The 12442-nt window shown below is 32.9% G+C and overlaps 1 protein-coding gene across 1 annotated transcript in view; it reads left to right on the plus strand.

Moving 5' to 3' along the window:
* Window positions 1–12442, plus strand: part of LOC148613643 (titin-like) — an 83059-nt gene that overhangs the window by 14907 nt on the left and 55710 nt on the right. Inside the window, exon 2 of the mRNA XM_088587092.1 lies at window positions 11168–11299. Within this exon, the coding sequence (XP_088443218.1) occupies window positions 11168–11299 (132 nt within the window). The remainder of the gene's footprint in view (window positions 1–11167; window positions 11300–12442) is intronic.

Consider the following 12442-nt stretch of genomic DNA (forward strand, 5'->3'; position numbering starts at 1 on the left):
ACTAATATTCAGTGTGGTTTTAGGCAAGGCAGAAGTACTCTTGACCATTTAGTCCGGTTTGAAACGCTCATCAGAAATGCATTTGCTAAAAAAGAACATGTTGTGTCGGTCTTTTTCGATTTAGAAAAAGCCTATGACACGACGTGGAAATATGGTATTTTAAAAGATATATTTGATATGGGGTTGAAAGGAAGACTTCCTCTGTTCTTGTCTAATTTTTTGTCAGATCGTCATTTTAATGTGAGGGTAAATTCGACTTTTTCTGAGGAGAAGGAACAGGAAATGGGTGTTCCTCAGGGAAGTATTCTTTCTGTCACTCTCTTCAGTATTAAAATTAATAGTTTAGCCCAAGTTTTGAAGGACAATATTGACGGTTCCTTGTATGTAGACGACTTTTTGATCTGCTACAGGGGACAAAATATGAGTAATATTGAAAGGCAGTTACAACTTTGCCTCAAAAGAATTGAGCAATGGGCTTTGGAGAATGGGTTTAAGTTTTCTACATCTAAAACTGTTGGTATGCACTTTTGTCGAAAGCGAAAGCTGCATCCGGACCCAGATCTCTTTCTTTATGGTAATAAAATCAAAATAGTAGAAGAAACAAAATTCCTTGGATTACTTTTTGATAGTAAACTTTCTTTTCTTCCCCATATCAAATTACTTAAATCTAGGTGTCTTAAGGCACTAGATATTTTAAAAATGGTGTCCAGTACCGATTGGGGTGCTGATACCTCAATTTTATGAAATTTATATAGATCTTTGGTTAGGTCTAAACTTGATTATGGATCTATTGTTTATGGTTCCGCCAAAAAAATCTTACCTTAAAATTTTAGACGCTGTTCACCACCAGGGGTTGCGACTTTGCCTTGGTGCCTTCAGAACCTCTCCTATTGAGAGCCTTTATGCCGAGGCAAATGAACCATCCCTTGGAGACAGACGTTTGAAATTAGGTCTTCAATATGTAAGTAAACTTATGGCCTACCCAGATAGCCCTGCCTACGACTGTGTCATTAATCCTATTTATGTCGACATTTATCGAAAACATGAAAGCAAAACCCCTCCTTTTGGAATTCGAATAAAACCACATTTGGAAGCAATTCATCTGGAGACCAATGCAGTGACACCTGTTGTTACTTCGAAATGCCCTCCATGGGAGCTTCCACACCCTTCTTTCATTTTTGATCTGCGTGAATATAAAAAGTCCGATACCAATCCTTTATTTTTACAACAAAAATTTTCTGAAATTAAAGCAAATTATCCGGATTTTTCGACGGTGTATACAGATGGCTCAAAAGATGGCGATAGCGTTGCATGTGCTGCTGTCCATGGTGACAGAACTGTAACTGAACGGTTGCCATCGAGGGCTTCCATATTCACAGCTGAAGCTCGAGCCATATTGTTAGCACTTAAATTGATTACTCAATCTAATCTGTCACAGTTTATTATTTGTTCTGACTCTTTGAGCTGTCTTTTGGCAATTAAGAATCACAAACTGAAAAATACTCTTATTTTACAAATTTTATATTTTATTCATCGACTTCGGGAATTTGATAAAGAGATTGTTTTCCTATGGGTACCCAGTCATGTTGGTATTCAGGGGAATTCAGTTGTAGACAGGGTTGCCAAAAAGGCATTAAATGTAATAATAAAGGACGTTAGTTTGCCATACACCGATTTTAAACCTTAAATAAGGAATAAGGAAATATATTTTAAAGATGTGGCAGGACCGATGGGACGGTCTTGAACACAACAAACTCAATTCCATAAAACCAGATCTAGGCGTTCATCAATCCGGGTCGGGCAATCGCAAAGAGCAAGTGGTCATGACTAGATGCCGCATTGGACATTCTAGATTTACACATGGCCATTTGCTTGTTGGTGATCCTCCACCTGAGTGTATCCCATGTGATTGCCCTTTCTCTATCAAACATGTTCTTCTGGATTGTGTGGATTTTGCCAACACCAGGCAAAATTATTTTGACTGCGCCAATATGTTTGATTTGTTCAAGACCGTTTCATCTAAAAACATTATCGATTTCTTGCGGGACATCGGTTTATTTAATAAAATCTAAATTGGATACCTTCCATGATTTTTCAATATTTTAAATGTTTTATCGAAGTTATGTTTCTATATGTATTTTATGTCTTAGGTTCACCTTTTATGTACCTTTTTATATGTAAATAGCTGTTTGTTTTAATTTCATTATTTTATGAAGAGACTTTGATCTTGCTTTTAATATTTTCCTTGCATTAAATGTTCTTGCCGTGATATGGCCCTGGTCGCCGAAACGGCAATAAACAACAACAATCAATCAATCAATCAATCTAGCAAGATACAAAAAGTCTGCGTAGTTTCGGCAAGCTCTGGCATAACGTATGAGTTGTGATATGAACACCCCATACGCAGGAGCCGAAATTATGTTGCCACAGATGAAAGGAAAGTCATCACGTTTGTCGTTAAGTTTGGTCAATAGTTTTCCTTTACCATCGATTTCTAAGTGCAGGTCAAGATATGATGCTGAATTCACAGTGTCTGTAGTATCCGTTATCTCAAGTTCTTTTGGGTAGATGCGATGTATCAAATCCCCGAAATTGGGATTGTTTAAAGATAATACGTCATCTACACAGCGGAAACTGAGATTGAAGGATCTAGCCAAACTATATTTTTTTTTTTTCTGATCAGATCAGCTATAAAAGTGAAGGAATAGGTCAGCAAGTGAAGGAGCACAACTTGTTCCCATTTGAATCCTGACTGCTTGTTAAAAAACACGTGCACCACACTGGACAAATATGTCGTCATTGGAAATTCAAGCATTTTGTAAACATCGTCCTTGTAAACATTATTCCACATGATTTAAGTTCGATTAACAAACATGTTCATGAAGTTGGTCCTCTGCTTTATTCATATTACCATATTTCCCTTTAGAGACCGTATTCACCGCAAAGAATTATTACTGTCCCCTCGGAATAAAAACATTTAGCATAAACAATTACCATCATTTACAGCTTCACTAAAATATAGTCTGCAATTGAATTGTTGACTCTCTTAAAAGCATTAAATGAATACCAGTTGCATATAAAAAATAATGTGATTATCTGTTTTTGTGTAAGGTATAGATGGTTTTAAATTGGTCTTACTGCAAGGATAGCTAATTGTCATAAATCATTTAAAGGGAAATATGAGTTAAGAGTTACATAAAAGTGATAATTACATTTTATTCATAAATGGGATTGTCTGAACAGTTTGATCGAATATACCGTCTAATCTGGTAGTTATGTGTATAAAAATCCTTTATTGGTTTCCTATCAAAAAAATTGCTTCTGTTCATCTATACGAAACGATAGAATCGACTGCACCCACCTAAACCAATTTAAATCATTACATAAACAAAGTCAATTTTGTCAATTCAGTGCCCAAACCTTTTCGAAGTTCTCAAAACAACTCTAGATCGTCTGTTTTTATTATTTAAACATATCATTTTGCTGTCATAATTTGTTTGAAAGCGTCGGGAATAATTGAAATAAACTACTGGTTTTAATATTTATATTTTTTCTTTTCTTTGTTAAGTGTTTGTTTGTTTGTTGGGGTTTAACGTCCGAGCAGCAATATTTCAGCTATATTCAGACAATGAACATGAAATTGATGATAAAATGAACATGAAATGATGATGAAATGAAAAAGGAATGGGACACAAGACAATGGGGTCGACAAATTGTGGTTGCCACTGAAAATAGGGAGAGGTGGGTAGGGTCGGGCAATTTAGCCTCCTGTGGCGGAGCCCTATGGTTCCTACTCCGGGAGAATACCACAGTAGGGTTCGTTAACGTGCGAGGAACGTGGCATTTTTCTCAACACGGTGCACCACTACGGTTTGCGGTCAGGTTTTCCGTATTATAGCCTGACAACCCCAGCATGTAACACGCCAGGGGTACCCCATTCCACCACCTGGGGCACACATCCCAGTTGCTCTGTGGGCAGAGCGTCCTAGCCCCAGGCTAGGGTTCTGAGCACTATTAGGTCGCCTTTTACGACAAGCTTAGCGCTGCTGCAGGCCTATTCTTTTAACACCCGGACCTGCACGGGGATTGTTAAGTGTAATACTTACAAGTATTCACTAATATTAGCAATGTGAAAAAGGTTGGAATGTCTTATTTATCGGCAAATCATGACAGAATTTCTTCTTTGAAGGACATGTTATCTGAAGCATTGCTATATTGATAGAAACATCTATTCAGTTACATGGTTTTAATATTAACTTATCTTAAACTTTATAACAGGTGTACATAACAGTGGTCAGACAGACTTAAGACATATATCCATTAATGTCATTAACATTTGGAACGGTTCTACAGAGAGTACTACATATAGTATTTAACTTTATCTTGAACTATTGAACTTCAAGCAAACACTACATTATCAAGATTGAGTTTGGTATATTAAGTGATCGATCTTTTTTACTATCATTTACAACAAAAAAAGCAACCTAAGGCGTTATTCCATGACCTAACATGGAGCTATAAAATGTAACTCAATTGACATAATCTAGTAAAATTAATCGGTACCGGATTTGGTTTTTTATTGGTCTTGTTTTGTGTTGTTTTGTGTTTTTCGCATTGTTTTATTTTTTGGTTTGAGTTTTTTACCTTTTTTGTTTTCTTTTTGCTTATGTTTTTAGTATACCCTTAAAAAAGAAACGCACCAATGATAAAAAATAAAAGTATTTTATATAAACAATGTGATTTAGTGTCAAAACAAATTTCAAATTCCTCACAGTTCATTGCACATTTTGAAGTTCGCAGTCACTTCAATTAAACGTTGCGTACGTCCACCATTAGAATCAATCACTGCTTGACACCTTCTCCCCATCAATGCATATGATATTGGATGAACTGCCGTGGAATGTGAGCCCACTCTGTCTGTAGCGCATGCACAAATTGCTTCAACGACTGTGCTGCGATCCTAACTTATCCGTTTAGTGTCATAAGGTGATACTGATTTCCAAAACGAGAACACCTGGTTTTTATAGGCTAGTGGCCTAGGTTTCACAGGAAAAGTATGCAGTATCGATGAATTTATGTAGATCGCGCCAATCAAGCAAATTCAAATTCGGCTTGAATCTAGGAGAGTACCCGTATTTAAATAAGTTCAATTAAAAATAATTTGATTTAAAAATCACTTGACACTGTCCTAAATCACACACATAAACATTAAATTTTAATTACCAAGACTTTGGTACTAATTCTTCTTATAATAATTCATTTCTTGAAAGTATAAGGCAGCATATATACTCAAGTTTTTGCATGTTATTCTGATTGGGTAACTTGTTTGAATTCATTTATTTTATTTTTTTTATTTTTCGATTACATATGATACATGCAACTTTTACCTTGTTAACTTGTAAACTCTATTGATAACACTCAAAAACATAATAATTGTAACATGAGGTCAAACATATGTACATATCATACAACACAAAAAGAACAGACAGGCGATGCACATATTATTATAATTAATATTAACTTCAAATATGTATTTTTAACACGAATGATATTGCTCATTTATTTGTAAAACTTGTGAATATATCTTATATTATTGTTAAAGCAGAAAAATAGCTTTAGAAACAATCCACGGCTTCATGATCGTTGTGTACGGACTTGGGTGTTTTATTGACACATTTCCGGAGATTTTCAGTGCGATTCCATACCAACAATCGGATGGCCCTTATCCAATTTGTCAAGGAATCTATTTCGGCTTCTTGGTCCGTTACTTGATTAATTCATGATCTGGCATAATATTTAACATCAATCATGGTTTTGAAATTAAGTTTCCATGTAGGGCGCTGTGGTTCTCCGAATTTTGGACCATAAAAACTACCTTACATAGGAGTTAATTTCCAATGATATTCAAATTACCAGTAATGACATGACCAGAAGAACTTTAATTAAAGAGAGAAGAAGAAAAGCCATATACCAGAGGGGCCTTTAGGTATCGTCAATATTTAGGTTGTTCAATGTCTTTTTATGGTTGAAAATTTTACCACTTATTGTCTTAATGTAGCTGTAAAAGACAATAGGAATAGATTGGTTGTGAAATCTTTGAAATTTCCTCTTAATGGTGAAAAATATTGCCGATGTAAATAGCATGATCCTTTTCTTTGTTGAAAAAAGAAATGTGGTTGAATTTGCCATTCTCATCGTAAAGAGGATCAGATTTTAACAAAATTAAAAAGACAGAATTTTGCCACGTCAAAAATGTTTGAAATTCTGTATTTCATCGCAAGAGGGACGACACCTTCTTCGTCGAGTGCAAAATCCTTCAGAAGGGTGAAAAGTAGTGAACAAAAAATTCTCTGATAAATTACCCCATAAAGGTTGTTGTAAACTAGACAAAATTATCATTGTGATTATGCTGTTATAAGACCGGCTTCCGTCGTTACCTTTATTTCTTAGATAGGTGTTAAATAACCCAATAAAATTATCTCAATGTAACCTGGACTAAATAAATATCCAATACATTTTATTCCCGTGCTTTTGAACTGTGCCTGTAAACGGAAGTCGGCAATAGTGTACAACGATTGGATAAAAATCAACGATCCTAATTTGTCATTTTATACATGTAACACTATTGGTCAACTAATTTGTCATCGAATAACCTTTCGTCGAACTGCGAAGGTAACGTAAAAACAGAGCACCAGATTTTTGCTTTTCTTGATCTCCCGATACTTTGGAGTTCCTTCTGACTTATTCATTGAAAAAGACCTCTGAAAATGTTTACTGCTATAACACTTTGAGAACATTCATACAGTATTAGTATAAATTATGATCCATTTTATGGAGCTATATGGTCAACGTTAAAAACTGGACTTCATATTCAAAGGTCATACATTGTACATTGAAGATCAACACAACTTTAAAGCTTCAAATGAACACTTACTTTATATAATAGAGCTCAAACAGCTAACTTTACATTGGGATAATATGAATAATCATATATTTATATAGCAAACATTACCAAAATAATTTTTAACATGTAAAAGAACGAGATTTTCAATGATGTATTTCAAACATAAAAATAAGAAGCTAGTACTAGATATTACTAATTGTATTATTAGCCCCAGTAAGATGCTACAAAGACGGAATACTTTTAAAAAAAGCTAAACTTGTGTTATCGTTTAAACTGTAAATACCTCCTTTTAAATATGTCTATTAATTTAATATGGGCACGGCACGGTCTACTAAAATTAGGGCTGTTTGTATGCTGGTATATGATATTTGTTCTCGATGAAACGAACCTTCATATTCAAACATTGGTCAAGACCTTGCTAATTTACACGATTGTAAAGAGCCAGATATTTAGGGTTCTTGACATCGTAACGATATGTATTCAAACGGTTTAACAAAGTGTGTTCAATTTCACCAACATATGTTAGACCACATAAAGTACACTGAATATCGTAAATGACATTCTCGGTAAACATGGTAAAACAGCCAAGAAATTCATTAGAATTTGGAATATAGGTTTTGCGAGTTAGATACCTGGTGAATTGGGATGAAATTACCAACATGTTCTACTAAAAAAGTATTTGAATCTGCATTCAGAAATATGAGTGACGGAATCTTTAGAAATAGGAAATTTTAGAATATCGGTATGGAAATGCTTGATTGTTTTAAAATTCAGTTGGAAGTAGGAGCTTAATAAAAGCTTACCTTCTTCTGAACATATGTCAAATTTTAGGTTTTTTTTTAGTTTTTTGAGTATGGCAAACGAGGACTCTTTCAACCTGGGTTAAACAAGATTTTGATGCAAGGGTGTTTACAAATCGAACGGATCGTATTTCTTGTACATATTGTTTCTAAAATGTTTCGACTTTCTAATTTGACGCAAAATGACTCCTTATCGTGCTTTGACAAGCATTTAATAGGTTAAAAGTTTTACACTGAAGAGTGTGGATCACGATATATTGAAGCAGAAGGCTTAAAGGCTTTCATTTGTTCTTTTTTTTTGCATACATTCTGAACGAAATTAAGAACTGTTTTTTTTTAACAAAGGTGGGCAAAGGTCCGCTTCTTAAACTTTATTCCAGTGTCCAGGTAAACATATTTTGTGTTATAACGTTTAGAAAAAATCAACGGTAAAGAGAGTTAGAAAAATATCTTATCGATCAAAAATTTGTTGCTGAAGTTTTCAATTCACATCTGATTTAGTTTTGTATGTCAAAATAATGGGATAGGGACTAAGACTACAATATGAAAGATTATAGTATAAAACTCGATAGTAGTATAGTGGTACACAAATTATCAAACAATGCCAGTTAGCTGATGATACTACTTTATTTTGTTATTTGAAAACAAACGTAGAATTGATAGTGAATAAGAGAGAAACTTTTGAATGATTTTCTTGGTTGATTTAAGATAACGATTAGAAAAATGGATTTTTGGTCGGAAAATCAGAAACATAAAGGAACGAATTTAGAGAAATTTATTGTACAGATAACCCAATTAAAGCATTTGAAGATAGTTTGGTTACTGCAAAAATGGTTGCAACATATCTAACTGGAATAGTTAAATTGATAAAATGAACAACTTATCAATATGTAGCGGAAAATGAGTCTAACTTTACTAGCTTAAAATCTTTAAATCGACACATTATTAATACCTATATGTAAAAAGAAATTCAACGATTAATTCATTTATTTAAAATCATCAAGGGTAGAACTAATGGTCAAATGGGAAATGTGAAACTGGCCCATGATGTTATTTAAGTGTTTCAACAGGATTGGAGAAAATGGTTGATATTTGAAACAAGTAACTGACTCATCAAACTTAACAAAGGTTTAGAAAAAAAAGATAACAGAAATTGTAAACAAGTCTTTAAATCCTTATTTTTAGCATGTGGGGAAAACTAACAAAGATATTTTACGGAAGTCAGAAAACACATATTTTGAAAAAATATAACATTTTGTTCAACAATAGAATCCTTTTCTATGAACACTGCATTAAAACATATGTTAATTATTGTATTGATGGTAATGGATTTATAAATCAAAGAATTATAGAATAAATTAATAAATCGAAGTAATTGGATATCAAAATTATTGCTTTAAAAAGAGCAATACCACATCACTGGTTTAAAATGTAAACTACTGAAAAGATTCTAGCGGAAATCAATATAATGTAATTGAGGGACAAAGACCAGACATGAAAAACAGACATACACAACAAAGAACATTAAATAATTAAAGTAATACATACAAAGTAACAAAAGGAAATGAGCAACTCGGATTCCGCTAAAATCTGGTTGGGATAAGCGTCCACTGCTTTTCTAGAATCACCCCCGAGTTGCTAAAAAAAACTTAGGTCCGGGGTAAACGAAAGGAAAAATAAATGTTGTATACAAGATGTAAACAATCCCCCCCTAAAACAAACGTTGTACGATTTACTTATATCTATGAAAAGACCTATCAGTGTAAATAAATGAGTTAGAAGTTTTGATCCTAGAAAAAAATATACAAATTTATTTCCTTTTCTCTAAAGGACAGTAAATTTTACGCTTGGAACTGCTGTAGCGTACAACCAAAGAAAAAAATACACATGGAATAATCTATATGCATCTAACTACTGCAAAATATTAAATAACTAAGAACCGCACTAAATGTTTTGTCAATTCCTTATAGAACGTTGGAAGTGAAAATTGACATGAAAAAAATGCTTGAGCTTTTATTGGATGGATACAAAATAGTTAATTGACAAACTTTTTCTTACCGTAATAATCATATTATGTATCAGAACAAAGAAAAAAAATCAACTGACATATTTATTTATTTATTTTTTGTGAGAAAGTTTAATCAAAGATTTAGAGTACATTCAGAAAATAAAAAAAAATGAGGACCTTCAGCTATTTTTGAATATATAATTGATGGTATATGCATATCTTTTTAGTGTCTTGTAGATTTATACCTTGTTAGTATTTTTCTTACATTTCTTTGTTTTATGCATTGCTATCCAACTAGTTGTTTGTTATTAGACACGTAACTGAAGTTAATATAAAAAAATCAGGATATGCTTAGAATCATAACGCAAATTGTAAAAAGCAATTTTGAAATAAATGTGGTATCATTAGGAAAGATTATTCAAGGCAACCTATATTCTACCGAAAATAAGAAAAATGAAATCAGGGGACAAAGACCAGACAGGGATAATAAACGCACTCAACAAAGAACATAAAACATCTAAAAAAATACGTAAAAAAAAGAGAAGTGAATGAAGAACTCGGACAACAAAAACTTGTAGAATGGGCCAGAATCACTTGAAAAAAAAACTAGGTCATATGAACCTGATAGAATAACACAAATTAAACATAATGGTCATGCAAGATTTGCCCGTGTTTTTTTTTTTGTATTTGTTTCATTTTGTATTGTCCTTAGAACACCTAACGTAATTCTGTATTCATGTGATAAAAAATGTCCAGCATATAGCAGAAAGTAGCATGCTCAAATTCAAAATGATATTGCAGTTGATGCATGCAAGTACTATATTTGGGACAGAATCATTTTGAGGTGATGTGTATACAAAATGCAGATGGGTAGAATTTAAAAAAAAAACCTATGTAAATTACTTCTTGTTGTACCCGAATAGCGAACATGCATGCCCAAAACACATTATACGCAATCAAATCTAAATATGTGTTTAAACATAACATATATAGATTTTTATCATCATAACTCAGAGAGATATCAAGAAATTCCAGATTTAGTTTATTATTTGTTTATGAAAATCATTTACAAGTTTATGTTTCTACTTCGATTTTTGGACTCCAACCTCCCACAAAAACATGTCACTTCTAGATGGAGATAATTATTTCAAAATATCCAATTCAATATTTATACAGTAATTTATTTTATGGAGTTAAAATACTATATCTGCCTTAGGTCTGAATATTTGTTTTATCTACATGTCGATATTCAACATACAATGCTTATTCCTCTGTTATACTGTTTATATATAACGACATTTTATTTAATTCGTAAATACTGCTTATTATCCTGCACTGTATTTCTACAAAGAATATACCAATTTGAACTACCCATGGTTTTCATATTATTAAGTTTAAAATAAAAAAAGGAGGGAGTACAATAATCTATTTTTATATTTTTTATTCCTTTGAAAGGTGAAACCTATTCCTATACTGGTAAAAGCTGTACTGTAAATGAAACTTGCTCGGAAAAAGAACAATGTGTTGGTGGAAAATGCCGATGTTCTCTCTTCCCCGAAATCTACTATAACGAAATCTGTGGAAAAGGTCAGTATATGCTATACTTTGTATTTTCACTTTTGCTATATAATGCACGTGTTGTTACCACAGGGGAAATGTACTGCAAGACAACATATTGCTTATTTGTTTTTCATATTCGATAATTCTACTGTTTATAGCATTTTTCACCATGTTTTGGTTATAGGAACATTATGATTCTATATATTATAATATGGTGTTAGATATTCTTAAAAATAAAAACGTAAATCATTACTCTTAAAGCCATTCCAACTCGTTTGACTCTATAACAATTTAAAAGTGAGACAATGGTCACCACATGTACACCGTCTACATACCTTTAATCTTTTACGGTCACCTTTACTATATTACTATATAATGTAGCTTAACATTGATAAGGTCTTTTGTTTGTGCCGTGAGCATCGTGCCTAAAGAGAAAAATGTCAAGCTATGATGGTAAAATTCAAAAGTACAAATTATGTAATAATTCTGAAAAGTAACTACCCACTATATAATTAATTATTATCGTATGAGATCTAACTACAGGACGCAAAATATTCAACTAATTAACACTGAGTGTTTGGATAATTTTTGTTCTCTGATGCACGATTTTGTTTTGCAATTTCGTTTAAGGATAAAGACATATTTATACTGCCCAACTGCTGACGTGTCAGTATTTTGGCCGATAAAAAACTGCAAACTCTTCATTTGGGTGAGAATCAATATGTGCTTTATAAATAAACAATGTAGATCTCGGTGCAAACAGAGAGCAAAACTATACTTTTTTCTGATTACTAATGTCCTTCTTTGTGTGTTTTTTTGTTTCTGTTTTTTTTTTGTTTGTCTTATAACCAAAAAAAAAAAAAACTGATGTAGTTAAGTGTGAACTGTTACATGATGGCTAATCAAATTTTTCAGCTAGGACGGCTTCCGTTATCGAACGGTGAATATGTATTTCATACATTAGGTGAATCGATTGATCAAAAATAATTTGTGTACGCAATACACAGTATATACACGCTATGCAATTGTTTCCAGGAGTGGTCTGTCATCATATTTTGCAAATTGTCATCGATTCCCACTGCTTGTATACATCATTCGTTGTTCAGTGCTTAGCATACATACAGAACTTGGTATAGGCCTCCGCTATTGTATCTATACATCACTACATTC

Source organism: Perna viridis, chromosome 6 (genome assembly GCF_037379345.1).
Source record: "Perna viridis isolate PV_CMFRI_1.1 ecotype Kerala chromosome 6, ASM3737934v1, whole genome shotgun sequence".
NCBI lineage: Eukaryota > Metazoa > Mollusca > Bivalvia > Mytilida > Mytilidae > Perna > Perna viridis.